This window comes from Selaginella moellendorffii, unplaced genomic scaffold, assembly GCF_000143415.4.
Source record: "Selaginella moellendorffii unplaced genomic scaffold, v1.0 SELMOscaffold_52, whole genome shotgun sequence".
Classification (NCBI taxonomy): Eukaryota; Viridiplantae; Streptophyta; class Lycopodiopsida; order Selaginellales; family Selaginellaceae; genus Selaginella; species Selaginella moellendorffii.
This window is the reverse complement of record NW_003314313.1, coordinates 506,146-527,923: the sequence shown is the minus strand read 5'-3', so window position 1 is coordinate 527,923 and position 21,778 is coordinate 506,146. Positions and strand designations below refer to the sequence as shown.

Below are 21,778 nucleotides of genomic sequence, written 5' to 3'. Positions count from 1 at the left end.
ACAAACAAAAGCAAGAACATAGTCATAGTATCGAGATTTACGAAGTCTTATTGGATGCCAAAAGGATACAGTAAACTCTACTGTGCCCGTACCGGAGGTACTTCACCCCCTCCGAGCACCAGTTTCACGTACTATCATACAGTGCGTGGGCGTTCCTCGAGCACGCTGGGCTGTTTACAGCCATGCTCGTCTTCGCTTTGCTGGGAAAGACACGTCAGGAACCAAGAGCGAATCGTCAACCTCTGGCACGACAGCCATGCCAAGTTTGGATTTTCCTTTTGCGGGGGGAAGCTTAGAGGCAGGCATGGTTGACGGAGTCATCTGTGGAACCTCGTGGAACGTCTCCGCGTAAGACTGCTCGTCAAACAGGCTCAAGTCTGCGAGCCAGTCATACTCTCCAAGGTTTCCAGCTTCGGCCTGGAAGAAACAGCGAATAATCAGCTGCCAAGAAAGAAAACTTGGTAAGCTTTACCTTGGATGAGCCAATATCGCTTAGAGAGTATCCGGAAGCCATGTCTGGAATGTTTAGCAACTCGTCGACACGCCAACCAGGGACCGCTTCGGTTAAATATTCCGAAATAGTACTACTAGTGCTCCGTTTTTCCATGACAGTCTCCGGCTCTGCTCTCGAGACTGTTTCAAACCTCTCCGGTGTGCCATTGGCCGAAAGCGAATTTCCCGACGAACTGGCTCCTGAAGCCGAGGCGTTCTTCCTGGGTTGCTGCGGAGTCACAGGCGGTACTTCGAGAAAGTCTTGGGCAGAAAGAGCACTGAGAGCCACTCTAACACCCGTGACTAGAAACCGGTTGTGGCTGGAAGCGTGCGCGTTGGACGAGTGTATGGATACGTCGCAAGCCCGGCAAAGCAAAGCGCGATCCTCGACACAGAAAAACCAGCCGGTTTTCTCCTAAGCAAACTAGGAATTAGAACCTCCCAATCAAATGAGAAGAAGAAAAATCGTCACTGGCTAGATACCTGGCAAATGTCGCAAATAGGAGAAGTCCCAGAGAAGCTCAAAGGCAAGCGCTGATGCTTCCCAGCGAGCTTGTTCGCCGCATGGACCTCGGCATCGCAAGCGGCGCAGAGCGCAGCTTCATCGGCGCAGCACACCAGAGCGGCCTCGGCCTTCTCACAGACATCACATTGTATCCTCATCACCGTCTTTCTCTTGCCACAGTCACTCCATGCACTAGCTACACGGAAATCCCTCCCAGATGTGAGCACCGACCGAAATATTTCTCTAGCACTGTGAAATACCTGGAATTTCGATCGCAGGACGAGCAGCGCCAACGGCCAAGCGCGCCTACACAACTCGGCGCCGCTGTGTAGATGATTCCAGCTCCAAGAACCCTAGCCTAGCTCGCGCTGCCATTGCTAACCAAAGACACATGGCATCGTTTCCATGCCACGGATCTTTTAACCTGATTTTTTCCGGGCCACAGGAACCACAAAGTGGACAAGCCATCCCCAGCGAATATTCTCCAAATTTTTTATTTCGTCAAATCTAACTTTTTCAACAGGTTAAAACTCCTTTTTCTAAGATTCGCTTTGGACATTTTATTTATCTCCATGGAAAAGGTGACAAATAATTCTCAAGGTTTACCTCCATATCCGTACCCGCCATTCCCATTGCCGTACCCATACCCGATTGGAACACCGCCAATCGTGACGCCGCCACCGCCACCGCTCGGCCCGCCAAAGCCTCCGCCACAAACCGGCCCCCAGCAGCCGCCGCCGCCACCACCATGGGAGTTTCCGTACCCACCGCCGCCAGCGCCCGGGGTGCCGCCGTACCCGCCGCCACCACCCCCATTGCCGTATCCCGCGCCGCCCGCGCTGGGCGTTCCGCCGTATCCGCCCCCGCCCTGGGAGCTCCCGTACCCGGCACCACCCGCGCTGGGAGTTCCGCCATAGCCGCTACCTCCCTGGGAGTTTCCGTACCCGCCTCCTCCAGCCGATTGCGTGCCTCCAGCGCCTCCGCCCGAGTACTCCTTGGTGGAGCTGGAAGTGGAGGACGAGGATTTGGAGACCTCCTCTTCGAGGATTCGAGAGACCCGGGCATCTGCGACGAGGATCATTCCAGCCACAGCCAGCAACGCAAAGAGAAAGATCTTGGTCCCCATTGAAGATCCCCGCGATAGCATCGAGGAATCACACGAAGAACACTCTCTAGACAGTCGATCAAACCCGGGAGAACTCCCAAGAGAACTCCTGTCCTAGACGAAGAAAAAGAGAGAATAGACTACCACTGGCCTGTGATTGAATACACCACCAGCGGCGCCTTCTTTATACTCCCACTATATTCCAAAGCGCCATTGCATTGAATGCACTGTTAGCCCATCGAGACCAAAGCGACCAGTGTGTGTAAAAAAAAGGACCATTTCTTTCCCCCGCAGTTCCCCGCCACCTTTTTTACGTGTCCGCATATGCCCGTACGCAGGCTTTACCGCTGTCCGTACCCAGGAATTCACGATTTACCCGGGGGGAGAATAGAATCCGACAGCGTCCAGATTCCCGTGTGAACGATGCTTAGTGTCGCGTAGCCAAATGGGACGAGTCAGACCCGGTCAACCGCTGGGTCAATGTGAGTCAATGTGGGGCATTTAACGATTGTGTTTGCATGTGAGCCTGGGATATTGCCATGCAACCACCGCCACCTTCCCCCACCTTTGGACATAAATACCGCCATGGAAAAACAATGACTTTTGATGGTAAAAGAAGATAAAATGGTTTACCTTTTCCCCCCATCAAACCGTATATTCACATTTATTGCGCGGCTCAAGATGGCAAGAGCTCGTTGTCAAATTTGTGGTGGCGACTGCAACTTCGCTATCAAGTGGTTGCGCTTATTGACATAAAATGAATTACATACAAAACTATAAGGTTTAGCGATGTTAGTTCTATGATGCAAGCGGAAACAAAAAGGAAACGCTACATGTAAGATTACACACCTAGTTTGCAGGCTCGGCTGTTCCATCATGGAGCGCACAACAATTCGCTGCTTTCGAATGCCCTTGATAAACTTTGATTGCCTCTCCGGTTGCTAGCTCCCACAGCCTTGCAGTTTTATCAGATGATGCTGGAATTTACACAAACATAAGTACGAGTCAAGGAAAAGAATAAGTGTTTCTGGCTTGCCTGTGACGAGAAATGCACCATCGACTGAGAACACACAGTCCCACACCCAGGCGGAGTGACCTGACAGAAAGTTGCATTTTGTGAGACAACACAGCTCAACGCAAAAAGCAGACCTGTCAAAGTACGCTCCAGAGTGAAATTGTTGATATTCCAAATCTTTACGGTGTGATCGGCTGATGCCGTCGCCAGGTACCTGCAAAAGTTTTGAGTTGGCTCAAGAGCAGGCTGTAGAAAACAAAAACGTCACGCTTACTTGTGGTCCTCGTCACAGTATTCGGGAGACAAGAGGCACTTGAGGATGTACGTGTTGTGGGCTTCTAACTTGTGCAACGGATCAAACTTGGTTAGCAGCTGCCAGGAAAAACAAAATGTTCGTGAGCGAGGAAGAAAACGCAAAGGGAAATGGTTTTTTTGTTGGTACCTGTGTATCCTGACGCAAACGCCATACATAACAAATCCCACGATTATTAGCTGCGACCACAATGTCCCACATGACCGTCAGCGATCTTATGGCCATGTCGACCTCAGGAACCTGACAAGAAGGATTAGAATTGCGTCGCAAAAAAATCACAAAGAAAATAAATAAAAAAATGAAAACGAATAAACTATACCAGCTCGCAGCTACATGAGTTTGCAGTCAAGTCCCACACCCTGATGTTTCCATTTTGATCGCCAGAGATAAGCTCTTGCTGTTGTCACAACAGAAAGAATACATAGAAACCTCTAGAGACCATTTTTGCAAACCTGGTTGGGGTGGAGCACGACTGTGTTTACTGCTGCTCGGCTTTCATATTCCATCTGACAGCCAGGTGCACTGCGAAAAGAAAGGAAAAGTATAAAAACTCGGGACTATGCCGATGAAATGAGTTAGAACTCACCGGAGATCCCAGATCTTCACCGTTCCATCCTCCGATCCAGAGTACATCCATTTTCCATCACACTGGAAACCAATGGCTGTCACGTTACTGGTGTGAGCATCATAGTTGAGAACCTGTAGAACAATGTACAGTGAAAAAAAAAAAGTAAAGAGAAGAAGCTACCGACTGGTTGAGGATTGCTGGAATTTATTTCGAAGAGCCGGATGTTAGGATTGCCAGCAGCAGCGAGGAAATGCTTGTCGGGAGTGATCTCGAGCTTATTCACTTGCTGCAGAGACGAGAAATTCGCAAGGATCGCGAGAAAAAACCAATTTACCGAATCGGTGTACTGCAAGACGCGATAGCAGCGGCCGCTCGTCGCCTCCCAGAAGCGGATCGTGTGATCGTAGCCCGCTGTGGCCAAGATCACCGAGGGCTGTGGCATTTCTCCCGCTACTCCATCCACACAAAAAGAGAAAGCCCTAAACCCTAGTTCTTCGCAATGGCACTATCTCCCAAACTATTGCTCCAGTGGAAGGCGCTCCAAGGCCATGGCGGCAATCGATTGGTATGTTTCTCGTCTAGAGCGAGAGTCTTCTGCGAGAATGCGCTCGATCCATCGCAATCGAAGCTCGTGAGCGCCTACATTGACAAGCTTCTCGTTTGGAACCAGGTTAGAGAGATTTCTAGAAATTTTTGTGTTCTTCGACTCATCCCATTCATTCGTGCTTCCAGCGTATGAATTTAACTTCCGTGACAGACCGTAAGGAAATGATGGAAAGGCACATAAGAGACTCTCTTTCACTTCTTCCAGTGATTGAAAAGCACTGCTCACTGAGCGATGGGAATTTGAAGGTGGTCGACATAGGCAGTGGTGCTGGTCTTCCAGGAATCATTTTTGGTATTGCAAGACCAAGTAAGTCGTAGTTCCTAGGATATATCTTTTCTCCGATAACCAACGTAGATGATTCCTGTGGTGTTGTGATGCAGACTGGAAAATTACGCTGATAGAATCCATTCAGAAAAAGTGTGACTTCTTAGAGGACGCTGTGCTCGCTGTGAGTTTACAAAATGTTAGCGTCGTTCGTGCAAGGGCAGAGGTAACTATTCTCAAGCTTAAGATGTTTGCTGGTGATTTTTTATGAGTTTAGTCAGGAAAAAGGACGAGATGCGGAGTTTCGTGAAACTTTCGATGTAGCAGTGGCAAGAGCTGTCGCAGAAATGCGAGTTCTCGGTGAGTTTTTAATGTCCTGAGAAGTGTGTTTAAAAAACTTACGAGTTCATGACATGGTGTAGCCGAGTTGTGCTTGCCTTTTGTTGCCGCTGGAGGAATCATGGTTGCCGCTAAGGGTGCCAATCCTGAGGTCTGTTTTCGTCTTAGAAAAGAGTTCACGTTCTTGATCGGTTCTTGGTGGATCAGGAGGAAGTTAAAAGCGCAGAAGAAGCTATAACGCTTTTGGGAGGATCATGTGCAAACATTATTGAAGGTTCCAAGTTTTATTTCCACTATTGCCAAGGAGTTCTCATCATACTTTCTTTCGATAGTTGATTCTGAAAGTCCGTTCGGGACCAGGACTGCAGTTGTGTGCCTGAAAGCTACTCCCACGCCGGAGAAATACCCAAGGAGACCAGGAGCACCTAGCAAACGACCTTTGGGATTCAGAAGCAAGAGAACCGAAGCTGGATAAGATCATCTAAGAACTGATTCTCGAGGGAAGTTCTACCAATTTTTTTACTGTAAGTCTCTTGTTATATCTTGAAAGACACAGGAAGTTGGATATCTAAACAACTGATCAGAAGGTAAAGACTTCTTATTGATTCTCCAGGAACATAACATTTCTTTCAGTGGTAGAAGAGCTTGGCAATGACTTTGATGATGAAAGTAGCACCATCAATGGAGAGGCTCGCGATTCCCCTGGCGAGCTCGAAGTCCCCGGTGCTTCCAACCACAGATATGTCCCTCGAAGGCCAGAGAATCACAATGAAGTTGGTTTTGCCATTAAACTCGTTATGGCTGTCGATGATCGAGAAGACAGACATGGCGTTAAGAGCATTCCCAGGTTGAATCTGAGTATAGATGTAAATTCCCTCACCCGGTCTTGGATGTTTGCAGTGCAAAACCCAGAGAGATTATCATTAAAGACGATGACCTCCCAAAGTCGATGCCTGTGATGTTGTGACCCCGGCCGGCCACCTCTTGGGAGGCGTCACCGGATGGATTGGTGGTGTTTTGGAGAGTGTCGCGGAGAGATGAGGGTCTCTTTGGAGGAGCGGCAGTGATTTGAGAAGCTGTGATCATCATCACCACAAGAAGAAGAAGATAGCGGAGCTCCATGGATCAGAGACTACTTGGGAAAACAGGCATCTTTGCATAAATATTTATTTAAAACTAGGAGGATAGTTATTAGTATGATCACTATATGGACTTCTTGTCATGCTATACTGTAGTTAAAAAAAAGAAAGTAAGTTATATACTGTAGTTAAAAAAAATCCTTTGACCTCATCTATAAATTATGGTCTAACTTAACTTTTTATTAGAATGCGTGATCGAGGGCAGCGGCTTGCGGTGAGAGGTCAGGTGTGATGGGCCAAGGATTTGAAGAACCTGGTCTTTATCACACCTATTCCTCCTCCTTGCGCCCGGGGAGAACGCACATCAAAATCGACTGTGGTACTGGGGACATCGATTTTCTTCTCCCCAGGGATGAGCTGATTGATGTTATTGAGTGCGTCTACCGGGCGGCAATAAAAGGTCACGCCATTGCCGTGTCTCCTAAGGCTTATTGAACTTGCTGCATCTTATGCTCGCAATCCTTCTCAAGGTACATCTTCGCGAAACATTACTATTATTATTATTAATCTCTAACCTTCTAACGTATGATCGTTGAAAGTTCTACAAAGGGTCATATAAGGAGCAGCACTGTGCGGCTCTAGCTCCATCACTCTGTTCCCAGATCTAAGACCTCGTCTTGTGTCGCCATGGACTCGACAAGCTCCCATAAGAGCCGTCCAAGAGATGGAATCCGGGAAGAATGGCATGTTGTCTAAAAGGTCCTGAGCCATTTTCAGCTGCCCTGCTCGAGCAAGGCTGTCAATCACGCAAGAGAAATGCTTCAGCCTTCGTCTCAATCCATAGTCCATGCTCAAAGACACCAAAAAGTCACGACTCCTGCCAGATTCACCTTGACGGGCACAGGCGGCCAAAACTCCAGTGAAAGTAATCTCATCACACTCCACTCCATGGATTTGCAGCAAGAAGAAGAGGTCCAGAGCTTTAGAAGCAGTACGCCCAACAGAGGCATACGCCAGGATCAAAACATTCCAGGATACCAGGTCTCTTTCGTCCATCTCGTTAAAAGTTTTCCTTGCAAGGTCTAGTTCACCGCAAGAGGCATATGCTTCTATCATGGCGGTGCACGCTACGACATCTCTAACCGGCATCTTTTCTAGCAAGTGCCGGCCAGCTTCCAGATGCCCGTTCCGAGCATATGCTGTTACAATGGCGGCCCACGAACAAATATTGTGCTCTGGCATTAGATTCTCAAAGACACCCATGGAATTTTCTACAATGCCATGCATGGAATATGCCGTCAGCATGGCTGTGTATGTGACAATGTTCCATTCTGGCATGCTATTAAAAAGAGCGCACGATTCCTCCAGATGCCCAGCTTCTGAATACGCTGTGATCATGGTTGTCCACGACACGAGATCTTTGTTGGGCATTTTCTTAAAGAGCGCTTGGGCCTCTAAATATTGGCCATGCTTGAGGCAAGCACTGATCATTGCGTTCCATGAAACTACACTCCTTTGAGGCATTGCATCGAAGACAACCCTGGCATTGTGTAAATCTTGAGCTCTGCTGATCAATTTAGTCCAAGTAACAATGCCTTGGCTCATGTTTTAAACCATTACTCAAACATTCAGTGAAGTATGATGTTGAAAAACTTAACAGTGATTTTTTGGATATTCAGATTTATTCAAATTTATAAGTATTATAAATTTCCTTAAATACCAAGTAATATGGTGGATGTTGAGTGCATTGAAAATTTGAATTTTCAAAGGATATAAGGGAGAGTTTACTGAAGACTAGTCTTCTTAATATAATGTGTCCTGTCTCATGCGTCTTGATGGGTCACTAAACCCTGTAAACAGATAATGAATAAATGAACCTCTATTTGTCTTTTAAGGTTTGTGACTAAGCCATTGGGCACTAGCTCCATTTGAAGTACCAATATTATTATGCCAACTTTATATGTAAAGTTTTAACCTATTTGCCATCCTGTAAAAGGGCATGCATGTTATGGATCCACAAAAATCGTCCAGCCCTTGCCGCCTGTCACTGATTATTAAGCAAACCTTGTTTCTTCGCTCACCTTTGGACTGATAACAAAGTCCGTGTACATAAGATGCCAAAATCATGGTCAACTGGTTGAGCTCGAAAGTCTCACTTTGATAAGCAAGCATGGTCCTGTACATAGGAGCTGCAAACACACAAAAAAGCATACAACAAAGTTGATATCAAAGCTGATTAGTTACCACCATATTACTGTCTCCAAGGTCTCCAAGAAGTCTCCTTGCTCCGACAAACGACTGTTTTATCGGTTGAGAGAGTGAATCCAGGCCACTGCTCAGATTGCATGGACAAACGATCCATCAGCACCACCTGAAGTTTTTTCAAACTTGTCAGATGCTACCAGCATATTATGAGGTGCAGAGGGTACGCTTGGATTTCTTAGTCTTCTTCAGGTCTTGCCTACCATAAAAACCCACTAAACGGTCACACGCTACGAGATCTCACACTTAGATTTTGGTCTTCTATACAGGGGTGGCTAAAAATCCAGAAGATAATCCATACCCAGATGTCGGCTTGTTGTCTTACTAAAACTCTGTCACAACATGAAACTCCATGTCAGCATGAACGTCCAACATGTAATGAAACTCATCTAAGCTGTCGAGTCCTGTACTTAAGCCCACTTTGGGCTGCAAAGACTTCTACTTATAACTAGAGATTCAATTTATTATGTGCAAAAGCTTTAATTGTTTTGATTGATTTTCTAATATGTATATTTGTGAGGTACAAGTGTACAACTATGATATTGTATATTAATATTAGCATAGTGAGATTTTGATAATTGTTATATTGGTTTTAATTTGTATATAAATTAGGGTTTTTGGGCTAATTTCACATTTAATTTTTCCTTTTTGTTACACCCTCTTCCTCCTTTAACTCTAGAGTAGTAGTTAGTGTAGTTGCTCAATGCTATGTGGTTGTAATTGAAAAATCACACTCAATTGATAGTAATATTCATGGCACATAGTATAACTTCTTTTACTCTTGCTGCCAATCCTTGCATCTTGTCAGAATTCTTCCATGGGAATCCTAACGATGATGTATACTATTGATTTAATCACTTTATAGTGATTGCCACATATCATTCTTGTGATGATGCTTGGTGTTTACTTAAGTTTCCTATATATCTCCAAGGGATAATATTGCAATGATACAATAGTTTGAGTGTAACCACTCGTGCAAATTGGAGCATTCTCTTAGATGTCTTTATGTATTTAGACATGCTAACAATTGTGATGATGCCTTCAAACAATTGCATTGTCTTTTTCAAGTGCTATCTAAGTCAATAATACAATTTAGCATTTATTTCCAGAGCCTCTTGCTTCATGCAGAGCCAAATATGTCAAAGTGGATTAAATTAAAAATGTTATAATCAACACTTCATCAAGATATTGTACAACTTGTGCATGCACTTGCTCCAATCACCTTTGACAATATTTTTTTCTTAGCACAACATTATGAGATATTACCTCTTCCATTTCTCATTATACATCCTTCAAGTCCACTTTCTCTATGAGATTAATCTTGTTCCAATAAAGGTTGCTATTGATACTGTTTATGTTCAAGGATAAAGGTGAAGATGTGGTTGTTGTCGTGATGTCCACTATTACATGTATGATGAATTTGCTTATACTTATTAGTGTTATCTGTGTTTTCCAGATTGGCAACCTCCATTTTTTGGGTGAAGACCTTGGCATCAATAACATTATGTTGGTGCTACTGCAATGGAAGGTTTAAACACTAAGATGCTTTTGGGAAATGAGGAGTTGCACAAATAACAAATGGTTCTTGCATGAATAAGTTAGTGACTCTTTTATCTTTTTTTTTGGAGTATCATCAAAGGGTTCACTTGGCACCAGTTTATCTAGTGTTTACTTCCAAGCTTGTTTTGACAAGCTTGTTTTAATATATATATATATATATATATATATATATATATATATATATATATATATATATATATATATGCTTTTATATTTAAAAGAGCAAGGGTGGTATATTCAATCTAGATTCATTTCCTTTGTGTGTGGTTTTGTAAAAAGTGGTTAAGATGGTTAACAAAAAAATAGTTAAGGAAGCAAGCTTATTGCATTAGGAATTTGCTCTTTTGCTAAAAGCATTTAGGAAAAGCTTGCTAGATTCTATGTTAGAGATTCATTGTTTTGCATAACAAGACTAATATATAAGTTATTGCTCACTAGAATCAGTTTTATTATGTGCAATTATCTTGTAAAGTTCTACTCTTTCATTTTTTCATCTTTTCTTTGTCTATTCTCAAGAGCTAAATATCACCTTCTCAAGCTGAGGACTGAGACTGATAATTATGTGAAGGTTAATTTGTGGGAACACAAATAGATAAACCTCAAGTGGTAGGAAACTCATTCCATGATATTGTAGGTTTTAATGTTAATTTGCATTTGCAATTTGGCCTATCAAAGTGACAATAATTACTCTTAGCCAATTTTCTATTAATCCTGGATGTAGAAAATGTGGAAAACTGACATTTTCCATAATTTGACAATCACTTGCAATATAAAAAGGAAGAAGAAAAGTGACAGATATGGGTAAGCATTTGCTTTCCTATAGTTACATCTAGGCAAAAAAGTCATTTTCTAGCTGGCAAGATCACAAGTGCATCCAAGAGCAACTAATCACTGAGCAAAAAGTTCTCTTCAAATCACATCCAAGTCCTATCAAACCCAACAATGTCAAGAAGACTGTGGGTCTAGGCATAAGGATGAATAGTGTCGCTGGCGAAAACACACTGGCCAATGGTCATCTATCCATGGGAGGAGGAGGAAGAGCTAGACATGGTTGAAGATAACAACATAGGTTGGTTTGACAATGAGATCACTTTTGTCCCTCAATTATTGCCTACAGGTGCCCATCTTTTGTGTTTTCAGCCGATTGAGAGCCATTGATGCCATTCATCACAGTAGCAGGCTTCCACTAAAATCAATTTCTCTTATGAACTCGGTAGAGTTGACATTGAGAATTAGGTTTGAAATTACATCAAAGGAGACTTTGAAAGTTAGTAACCCATGCAGGCCGAGGGTGTCTATAATCAAACATTGCTATCATATAGAAAATAGCATAGAAAATAGTAATATCTATATATCTTATATCAAATATCATATAGATTCATATACCACAAATATAAATCATGACTTATATATATATATAAAAGTCATATAGGATATATGGGAAATCATGGTGTGACTGAGAAATTGCATAAATCTTTCTATTAACCATAGATGTGACATAATATTATCCGGTATGTATGTTAGTTGCTTTTGGTGCCAAGTTCTTAATATTCCCCTTGTGTTGTAGAAGGACAATTTAGAGTCAATTATAGTTTTGGGTTTATTTGAGTTGGTGGTATTTGATTTGATGGGGCCTTTTCCATAGTCGACTACTGGTAATGAGTATGTCATTTTTGCTTCTAACTATTTAACTTACTGAGTGGAAATGAGTGCTCTTGTTAGTGCATTTGCAATTGCTATTAAATACTTCCTCCTTAATCGAGTGGTGTTCTAGCAATCATGTCTGGAACAAACTTTTTCGGATAATGGTCCTGCATTTATGGTTAAGGCATTTCACGTTTTAATGTTTCAATTAGAGATATGTCACACTTTCACTAGTGTTTATCATCCACAGTTAGATGGTTTGGTAAAACAGCTTATTCAAATCTTCAAAGGAATAATCACAAGATATATAAACTTTTAATATTTGGATTGGGATGGTTATTTACCATCTCTTTGGTATGCGTGTGTCATAAGGGTGTAGAGTTATGTTAGTGCTTTACTATATAAACTTTTATCCAATACTACTGATGAAGTTGAGTTTACCTTCGTGATTGCCACGAGTTATCGATGCTAAATCTTGGTATTAGTATTTGATAAGCATTCTTCCACTAGTCTGAGCAGAGTTTACTAAATACCTAGGCCACATACAAATAAGATAACAACAATATTACAACTCCCATTATCATCCACCTGTAGAGTATAAAATGGATGACTTGGTATTAGTTTATTTTTCCAATCTTATGGTATATGGTTTGTTTAAAGGGCTCCTTCCTCAGTGAAAGGGACTGTATCAAGTGTTGTGGTAACTTAGTTTTATGAGGTTCAGAATAATGTCCAACAAGCTGATCCTCTAAAAATTGTGCATGTATAGTGATTGAAATATTTTGTATAAAGGGATCAAGAACAATTAACACCACTTACAAATCCATTAATGCCTCCTCTTGGTATTCTTCTAGATCCCGGCCCGTCCACTAGAAAACCCTAACTAGCAAATTAGAAAACATTTAAATTTGTATTGATAAAATTCTCTAAAATTGGAATAAATTAAGATCTGAAAATGTTATACAGAGTTTCAATAACATCTATTGTTGTGTGTAAGATGCTGTTAATTTGTAATGGAGAGTAGTCTGATAGACATACTTGGTGTTACATTGAACACCAATTACAAACTTTAAAACAGAAACTTATAAAATTAAATTATAATAAGTTTCAAAAATCTAGTACCTTTTATAGAAATATCTATTTACTTGCCTTCTGAATGGTTAATTTGATTGGTTGTTAAAATATCACCTTAAACTTAGATTTCAACTCATATTTTTATAGGTGGAGTTTATGAATTAGAATGCTAACTACTGCTTGAGACATGTCAAGAAGAGGAGAAAGGATACTAATTTCTTGGTAGAGTCAACACTAAGAATTAGGTTTGAAATTACATCAAATGAGATTTTGAAAGTTTGTAACCATATAGGCTGAATGTGTCTATAATCAAATCTGTTACATGCTTAATGCACTTAATAAATCTGAATAAATTACATGTTACAGATTAATTAAATAAATTTTAGGATCTAAATTTAATCTATATTACACAACAATACATGAAAGATTTGTTCAGACTCTCCAAGTTAAACCAAAATTTTTAATGCCAATTATAAATTTCATTAATAGACATAATGCAATGTATTAGTCTTTTTCAGCTGTGAGGGCCAAGTGTATAGCTACAATGCCGTATGTTAATATTAGCATAATGGGATTTTGGTAGCCGTCGGATTAGTTTTAATTTGGACCATTCACTCTTGTATTTAAGTTAGGGTTTTTGGGCCAATTAATATGCACATTTTTTGTATTCCCTTTCTATATTCCAAACACTCACATTAGTAAAGGTGAGGGGCACTTTTGATTGTCCCTGAGGAGTGTTTGGATTTGGGATTTTAGTTTAGATTTAGTTTTTGCATTGTTTAGATTTAGTTTTTTCCATTTCCTTTCTTTTGTTCTTTCCTTTCAGGATTTTAGTTTAGATTTAGCTTTTTGCATTGTCTAGATTTACCATTTCCTTTTAGCTTTTTGTCATTTCTCTTCTTTTGCTCTTTCTTTTTTGTTCATCTTCATGGTAGATTAGCAATCTTCTCCTTTGACTCTGGAGCAGTAGTTGGTACAATTGCTTTATGCTATGTGCTTGCAATTGAACAACCAAACTCAGTTGATGGCAGCATTCATGACACGTGGTACAACTCCTCCTGCTCTTGGTGCCAATCCTTGCATTCGGCCGGAGTTCTTTCGTGGGAATCCTGGGGATGATGTGTACCATTGGTTCAATCACTTCACAGTGATTGCCACATATCATTCATGGGATGATGCTCGATGTTTTCGTGAGTATCCCACGTGTTTCCAAGGGACGGCATTGCAGTGGTACAATGGTTTGAGCGCAGCTACTAGTGAGGATTGGAGTGTTCTCTCGAACGTCTTCAAACGTGCCTTCGGACATGCCGACAACTGTGATGATGCCTTCCAACAATTGCATCATCTTTGCCAAGGGCCCTTTGAGTCGGTGATGCAATTTGGCGTTCGTTTCCAAAGTCTTTTGCTTTGTGCGGAGCCAAATATGTCGGAGCGGATCAAGCTTGGAATGTTGTAGCTAAAGATCTTGTTGGACTTATGCATGCACTTGCTCCCGCCACCCTTAACGATGCTCTTCGCTTAGCACAACATTATGAGACGTCGCCTCTCCCACTTCTCGCTGCACGTCCTTCAGCTCCACTTCCTATGAGTGATAGTCCTATTCCAATATGTGAGACACAAAATCCCTAGGACCCAAAGTGGAGCCGGAAGGGCGCCACATGGTAGTGGCCGAAGCGAGAGCCAAACGAGCGTAACACGTTTGGACCAAAAGCTCCGACTTGAAAAGTCAAGAGCGGGAGTGGAACTCCCAACGAAGTGCTCGAGGAACGAGCACGAAGCGAGCAAAAGGCGAGGCTCCAAAAAGGGACCCAAAAGGACCAACACATGACACGTGGGAGTGTCCGAGATGGAGTCCGAAGTGGAGTCCGAGGTGGACCCGAGTTGGAGTCCGAGATGGAGTCCGAGATGGAGTTCGAGATGGACCCGAGATGGACCCGAAATGGAGTCCGAGATGGAGTCCGAGATGGACCCAAAATGGAGTCCGAGATGGACCCGAGATGGAGTCCGAGATGGAGTCCGAGATGGAGTCTGAGATGGACCCGAGATGGACCCGAAATGGAGTCCGAGATGGAGTCCGAGATGGACCCGAAATGGAGTCCGAGATGGAGTTCGAGATGGAGTCCGAGATGGACCCGAGATGGAGTCCGAGATGGAGTCCGAGATGGAGTCCGAAGTCGAGACCGAGACCGGGACCGAGATCGAGACCGAGACCGAGACCGAGATCGGGACCAAGACCGAGACCGAGGCCGAGGCCGAGACCGAGCCTGAGCCCGAGTCCAAGTCCGAATCCGAATCCGAGTCCGAGTCCGAGTCCGAGTCCGAGTCCGGAGCCTGAGAGGGTGAAAGCCCAAAGCGTTCGTCTCCCAGACCCTGGGGGGTTTGGTGAGCTCCAAAAGTATAGTAGGGGGAGGACTGCAGTGGAGCCAGTTTGGCCAGGAAAGGCCAGTTTGGCCCAGGAAGGCCAGACCCAGTGTTGGGTGATGAACTGACCACTGAGAAGTCCAAGACTAGAGTGAATACGGACCGACAAGCGGGGTAGCTTGGTGAAGTGTTCAAGAGCCGGCTCTAGTTCCCCCGGGAGATCGACTGGCCGATGCTCCCAGTCCAAGTGTGGGTGGCACTACCTACTTGGATACCAGGCGTGGCTCAACGGAACCTCGCTCTAAGCCCATGGCTAGAGCACCTAAAGGCAATAGGTGGGGAGAGTACCCAGGTGGCTCGCGTAAGGCCACGGTGTTCCGAAATGTCGTCCCAAAGGCCCAGACTGTGGAAAGGAAGAGGAGCAGTCCTCTGGGGTAGTGACCAAGGACACAGTCGTGTGGTGAGGAAGTCCCAGAGGACCGTGGGACTTAGTGGTCGGGCCTGTGGGCCTCGATCCAGTGGCAGTGTTGGCAAACACGGCCAGGGGCAGAAAGGGACTTGGTAGGAACTGACAAAGGGACTTTGGGGAAGGCGATTCCCCAGGTCTGTGGGCATCCTAAGGATGCTAAGGAGTGGATCTAGGATGACCCCTCGTAGACAGATGGACCAGTCTTGGAGAGACGGGATGGTGATGCAAGTGGTATCGGACCATTTGCGCAGCAAAGGTGAATGGGCATGGCCTTAGCGTAACGGGCCGAGATGTCAGTGGTACCTTTGGGTGTCGGTCATGGGACCGGATACGTGGAGCACTTGGACCAAGTGCTAAGGTTGAGTGGCATGGATGCCATTCTCGGGGCTAGCAAGCCCCAAGTCCTGAATGGGACTTATGGAGGTTGTGAATGAGACTCCTCCAAGTGGTCGGAGGTGTGGTTAAGTGACTAAAGTAAAATGGAAAAATTAGTCGCTTACAATTTGGTATCGGAGCTGTTCCTTAGTCCGACTTTTATTGGTGCTTAAGTATATCACCACTAGTGTTGGCAACGGAAGGTCCGAGAAGTGGGCCTATCCTTGAGGAGTAGCAGGTCGGGAAGACATAGCTCTCCATTACAGTTCATGTGTGAACTTGTAGACAAGGTGGTGGATAGAAAAGGGGCCAATAATGGAACGACTTTGGGATCTTGGGAATAGTGCAAGGTTTTCCTCATTGAGTTGAGGATGTGATCCGGATGAGCATTTGTCTCAGCAAATTGGCTAAGGTTGTTGTGGTAAACAACTAAAGTTGGGATCACGGGAAAGATAGAGACTCCAAAACAATAAAGGAGTCACAAGATTATCCTCATATAGTTGAGGTTGGTGCTCATGAATGTGAGACCAAAGGTAATGACCATGGAAGGTCAAATACGGAAGAGGACTCAAGTCCTTGAAATGGTAGCCGGGGCTACCTCTAATAAATGCTGGAACAACCCAAGGAGTTGGGGGTGTATTAAGTGGATGAGTTGGTATTCTCATCACATGGACAAGAAGTCCTAAGGGGCAAAGGTTGCCCCTAGAGAACAAAATCAAGTGTCGGAGTAACACTTGTGAAAATAGTCCTTTTGAGTAGGACAGGAATGCAAGAAGTGTATTCCAGTGAGCTAGTGCCTCACAAGTAGGACCTTACGGGTCGGTGGATTAACCAAGTCCAAAACTGCTAGACGACTCAAGTAGAGTCAAGGGATGGTCCTAAAAGGACTGATGGAAGTATTTGGACTGAGGTGTGTTGTACCCCACAAAGGATGGGGGGGGGATCATAGGATCCAAGGATGAGAACAGAGAGTATCTCATTGATGGCAAAATATGCCATGCTAAAGTTATGGGAAAGGTGTTCCCAGAAGAAAACAACTTTGACATAAAGTTGTGTGTGACCTCTATGGTGCAGTGCTAACGGATGTTTGGCATGAGAAAGAGCGGTGTTGGTCTTGGCAAAGACTTAGACACGAAGGGGAAATATCATAGAGGTAGGCTCGTGGAGCCGATGGTGTGGAGACACCAAATGTGCCAAGGTGTGATACCTTGAGGCTATGTTGGTGGGTTCATGAGAACCCCTTGCCAAAGGAATCCCAATGGAAATGGGAATAGCATAGCCTAAGTTGCAAAGCATGCAGTTGGAGTGTGGTGACCCAGATAATGATGGAGGTGTGAAAGCACCAAGCAATGAGTTGTAGGACTTGACAACTATGAGGCAACTAAGCAAGAGGTGCAAAATAACTGGTTAAACAGGTAGAAGGTAGCTACCCAAGACTTCTTAATAGCATAGGGAAGTTGGATATACCCTTACGGGGGATAAGTTGCTTGTGTTGCGATATAGTAAGTCAATGTCATAAAAGGAAATACTCATTGTCAAGAAAGCCATCATTGGGACACTCGAACACTCTAGAACACCAGAAGGTGGTGTTTGATGTCGCGAGGGCAATGGATAAAGCCCAAGGGACTAAGTCCCTAGCAAATGATGGATAGAAGGTGCTATCCAAATGTCCAAGGTTGCGGAGACAGGAGAGGACTGTCTACCCGAGTTGGACAAAGCCAAAAATGGAATTTTGGCAAGGCTAGTGATGGGCATGTAAAGGCCCATAAGCAACAATGTAATCCCAGTGTGTGGGATTATAAGGTGAGCATACCCGGATTGAGGAACCACTCCCTAGGCTATTGGGTAGGTTCATCCCTAAGAATACTTGCTAAAGCAAGATAGAAAGTGCAAAGCTATCCTCCTGGTCTGGAGGAGAATGACCAAAGGAAAGGTGTGAAGCCAAAAAGCAAGAAGTAAGGGGATAGAACCGAACCATAGGAATCAAAGGGCATAACCAAGGTTGGTTATGCCAGCTGGGAGTGGAGAATCAAGTGGGGGCTCAAGGGTGTTGCCGCTAGCAACCGTGATGCCATGGAGAGTCTAAAATATGGAATTGTCCATGTTAGACTATGTGGCATTTGGAAGGCTTGCAAAAAGGGAGGCCTTAGCAAGCTGAGGGACAGAGTTCCTTCAAGGTTCCCAAAGACGATTCTAGGTAGCTTAGTACCTAGAAAGGCCAAGTGTAAATGGTTCATGGAACGTGCGAAATTAGAGTGGCGCAGCAGAAGCGTGGTCTTGAAGCTTGCCATGAGGCAAGGCTATAAAGGTTAGGGAAGTAGTTCCCGAGTGTTCAAAGAGAGGGCTTTGAACGAAAGTCGATGGTCAAGGACTTTCACGCTTATGCAGGAACCATGTTACAGTGGTCGGAGGACTTGCCAAGCGAGATTGGCACGTCGGGGGAACAAATACCCTAGTTGAAGGTGATAACTTCAAAAAGGGTGGGCCATGGGGCCGAGCATGGAGGAGTCCATGCATGATCACAGACATGTCAAGTGAGAGGACTTGGCAGTGTGGAGGAACTAGGTTCCTAAGTTGTGATCTGTAGCGCGCTTTAAAAATAAGTTGGTGCACCGGCGTGGGGAGTCACGCCAGGCATCTTGTGTGATGCCGTTCGTAGATGCATATACGGAGGTTGGGTTCGAGTCCCGACCCTCTAGTGCTTGGGTTCGAGTCCCAAATCACTAGGGCGTGGTGATGGTTTGGAATATGAGGACACTCATATTTCGGTGGTCATGGACTCTCAGTGGGGAGACTGGTTTGGGCACACCGCCAAGCGAGGGATGCCTCGGAGTCATGATGCACGGTTAGATTGCTTAGTGTGAAAGCTCAGCATATCTAACTTGAACGCTTTGGTGCAAGTGGCACCAAGGTTGTGGTGAGTGAGATGGGGACACCTAATCTCAGTTGCTATGAACCCTTGGCCGTAAGGGTTGGCTTGGGTGCACCGCCAAGTGTGGAGGATGCCCCCGGGGTTATAGTCAACAACTTGGAGGTCTAGAAGACCAAGTACCTCTTGGCAACTCTGTTAAGGTGCCAAGGTGAGATCACTAGGTGATCTTATGGCTAGATAAGGACAAGGTCCTTAGTTGGCTAAGGAATGAAATTTCTGGTTCAAAATGTCGAAATTGAACTGTTTAAGGTGGTGTGGCTTGGTTGTGATGACCAAGTGGGAAGAGCACCTAAGGGAAATAAACTATGTCCGTGAGATGGCATAGTGAGTCCGAGGAAAGTAGTCTCTATAAAAGACCCATGGGAGGGTCACGAAGTTGGGCCGTGGATAGAGCCCATAGCAGAAGATGCTAAAGAGACGTACTAGGGGTGAACATCTTCCGGACTTGGCAAAGAAGAGTCTTTGTTATGGAACCGAAACAATACCTCAAGGAGGGAGGTAGAGATTCGATGTTGCTTGGTGCAACAATCAACGGATAGGAGCAAAAGATGAGTGGCCAAGATAGGGCCGTGGAATCCCTTGGGGGGAATCCAAGTGACAAAGTTAGGCGAGGAACACTAATGTGTTGGACGCTAACAAGTTGCGGGAAAGGAAGTGTGTTTCCAAGGAGGGATTCCGAAATGCTCTGGTTTGGCGAAAGTGGAAGCTCCAAGGGAGGGAGCGGTAAGGTAGCCAAATGATAAGGCCATGAACAGCCCTAACACAAAGTATGATAACTGGAACTTTGGCACGAAATAGAAGAGAGGATGATGGTGCCCTCGAGTAAAGAACTTCCTAGGATGGGAAGTGGAGTTGCACAAAAGGTGCAAGGCAAGGTGTCGGAGACACCTAGGAAATTGACTCCAAGAAGTCAAAATTCAAAGTTCCAAAGTGTAAAGGTTATATCGATGGAAATTGAGACTACTCGAGAAGGAGTAGTGGGATTGACTTAGAGAAGGGTCTCTAAGAGGTTTAGCGAGAACTAAACCAATAAAAGGAGAGAACCACTATATGTGGTCCAATCAGTCTCTAAGTTGGAGAGACTACCCTCCTTAGAGGATATGCAAAACGCATGGTGAGCCTTCAATGTCCAACCATTGACGAATATGGAGAAGGCATGGTGAGCCTTCAATGTCACACCATTGACAAATATTGGCTACGCGCCAAGGATGGAAATGGTAACACATGCGGGTGTTACTTTATAAAATGGTTCACCGTTCGATGAGGACATCGAACTTCGTCTATGGGTGGTGGAGTTGTGAGACACAAAATCCCTAGGCCCCAAAGTGGAGCCGAAAGGGCGCCACATGGTAGTGGCCAAAGCAAGAGCCAAACGAGCGTAACACGTTTGGACCAAAAGCTCCGACTTGAAAAGTCAAGAGCGGGAGTGGAACTCCCAACGAAGTGCTCGAGGAACGAGCACGAAGCGAGCAAAAGGCGAGGCTCCAAAAAGGGACCCAAAAGGACCAACACATGACACGTGGGAGTGTCCGAGATGGAGTCTGAAGTGGAGTCCAAGGTGGACCCGAGTTGGAGTCCGAGATGGAGTCCGAGATGGAGTTCGAGATGGACCCGAGATGGACCCGAAATGGAGTCTGAGATGGAGTCCGAGATGGACCCGAAATAGAGTCCGAGATGGAGTCCGAGATGGACCCGAAATGGAGTCCGAGATGGAGTCCGAGATGGACCCGAGATGGACCCGAAATGGAGTCCGAGATGGAGTCCGAGATGGACCCGAAATGGAGTCCGAGATGGAGTCCGAGATGGAGTCCGAGATGGACCCGAGATGGAGTCCGAGATGGAGTCTGAGATGGACCCGAGATGGACCCGAGATGGAGTCCGAGATGGAGTCCGAGATGGAGTCTGAAGTCGAGACCGAGACCGGGACCGAGACCAAGACCGAGACCGAGACCGAGATCGGGACCGAGACCGAGACCGAGGCCGAGGCCGAGACCGAGCCCGAGCCCGAGTCCGAGTCCGAATCCGAATCCGAGTCCGAGTCCGAGTCCGAGTTCAAGTCCGGAGCCTAAGAGGGTGAAAGCCCAAAGCGTTCGTCTCCCAGACCCTGGGGGGTTTGGTGAGCTCCAAAAGTATAGTAGGGGGAGGACTGCAGTGGAGCCAGTTTGGCCAGGAAAGGCCAGTTTGGCCCAGGAAGGCCAGACCCAGTGTTGGGTGATGAACTAACCACTGGGAAGTCCAAGACTAGAGTGAATACGGACCGACAAGCGGGGTAGCTTGGTGAAGTGTTCAAGAGCCGGCTCTAGTTCCCCCGGGAGATCGACTGGCCGATGCTCCCAGTCCAAGTGTGGGTGGCACTACCTACTTGGATACCAGGCGTGGCTCAACGGAACCTCGCTCTAAGCCCATGGCTAGAGCACCTAAAGGCGATAGGTGGGGAGAGTACCCAGGTGGCTCGCGTAAGGCCACGGTGTTCCGAAATGTCGTCCCAAAGGCCCAAACTGTGGAAAGGAAGAGGAGCAGTCCTCTGGGGTAGTGACCAAGGACACAGTCGTGTGGTGAGGAAGTCCCAGAGGACCGTGGGACTTAGTGGTCGGGCCTGTGGGCCTCGATCCAGTGGCAGTGTTGGCAAACACGGCCAGGGGCAGAAAGGGACTTGGTAGGAACTGACAAAGGGACTTTGGGGAAGGCGATTCCCCAGGTCTGTGGGCATCCTAAGGATGCTAAGGAGTGGATCTAGGATGACCCCTCGTAGATAGATGGACCAGTCTTGGAGAGACGGGATGGTGATGCAAGTGGTATCGGACCATTTGCGCA

At 45.3% G+C, this 21,778-nt stretch overlaps 4 protein-coding genes across 11 annotated transcripts; 1 reads left to right on the top strand and 3 right to left on the bottom strand.

The window, feature by feature from the left end:
- Positions 1–27: 27 nt before the first annotated feature.
- On the bottom strand, positions 28–1,407 carry LOC9635208 (B-box zinc finger protein 25). 3 transcript variants are annotated; one of them, XM_024687251.1, is made up of 4 exons: positions 1,258–1,407; positions 976–1,193; positions 473–904; positions 28–417 (listed from the first exon to the last, which is right to left on the bottom strand). In XM_024687251.1, exons 2-4 carry the CDS (start codon positions 1,153–1,155, stop codon positions 175–177), a joined length of 855 nt encoding a protein of 284 aa, XP_024543019.1. In that variant the 5' UTR covers positions 1,156–1,193; positions 1,258–1,407; the 3' UTR covers positions 28–174. The 3 variants fall into 3 exon arrangements, with proteins under 3 accessions (XP_024543019.1, XP_024543018.1, XP_002982070.1); XM_024687250.1 differs by having other exon boundaries at positions 473–907; positions 976–1,189; positions 1,258–1,384; XM_002982024.2 differs by having other exon boundaries at positions 473–907; positions 1,258–1,382.
- A 124-nt stretch (positions 1,408–1,531) lies between these two features.
- Positions 1,532–4,489, bottom strand: LOC9635622 (protein LST8 homolog). 4 transcript variants are annotated; one of them, XR_002993842.1, is made up of 12 exons: positions 4,333–4,489; positions 4,183–4,284; positions 4,017–4,129; positions 3,883–3,952; positions 3,750–3,827; positions 3,560–3,670; positions 3,392–3,489; positions 3,252–3,331; positions 3,139–3,198; positions 2,952–3,079; positions 2,736–2,876; positions 1,532–2,667 (listed from the first exon to the last, which is right to left on the bottom strand). XR_002993842.1 is itself a non-coding variant. In XM_024687249.1 (11 exons), the coding sequence occupies exons 1-10, from the start codon at positions 4,438–4,440 to the stop codon at positions 2,952–2,954; spliced, it is 948 nt and encodes a 315-aa protein (XP_024543017.1). In that variant the 5' UTR covers positions 4,441–4,489; the 3' UTR covers positions 1,532–2,876. The 4 variants fall into 4 exon arrangements, 2 of the variants coding, with proteins under 2 accessions (XP_024543017.1, XP_024543016.1); XR_002993841.1 differs by having other exon boundaries at positions 2,736–3,079; XM_024687249.1 differs by having other exon boundaries at positions 1,532–2,876.
- On the top strand, positions 4,469–6,465 carry LOC9635207 (ribosomal RNA small subunit methyltransferase G). Of its 3 annotated transcripts, XM_024687253.1 has the most exons (9): positions 4,469–4,668; positions 4,731–4,911; positions 4,986–5,095; positions 5,151–5,229; positions 5,292–5,359; positions 5,416–5,482; positions 5,541–5,795; positions 5,842–6,055; positions 6,109–6,465. In XM_024687253.1, the coding sequence occupies exons 1-7, from the start codon at positions 4,498–4,500 to the stop codon at positions 5,681–5,683; spliced, it is 819 nt and encodes a 272-aa protein (XP_024543021.1). In that variant the 5' UTR covers positions 4,469–4,497; the 3' UTR covers positions 5,684–5,795; positions 5,842–6,055; positions 6,109–6,465. The 3 variants fall into 3 exon arrangements, with proteins under 3 accessions (XP_024543021.1, XP_024543022.1, XP_002982181.2); XM_024687254.1 differs by having other exon boundaries at positions 5,851–6,465; XM_002982135.2 differs by having other exon boundaries at positions 5,842–6,465.
- LOC112350625 (pentatricopeptide repeat-containing protein At4g02750-like) lies at positions 5,838–7,811 on the bottom strand. The gene is made up of 4 exons (XM_024687107.1): positions 6,863–7,811; positions 6,617–6,727; positions 6,146–6,284; positions 5,838–6,009 (listed from the first exon to the last, which is right to left on the bottom strand). Exons 1-4 carry the CDS (start codon positions 7,809–7,811, stop codon positions 5,838–5,840), a joined length of 1,371 nt encoding a protein of 456 aa, XP_024542875.1.
- Between the last annotated feature and the right edge of the window lie 13,967 nt (positions 7,812–21,778).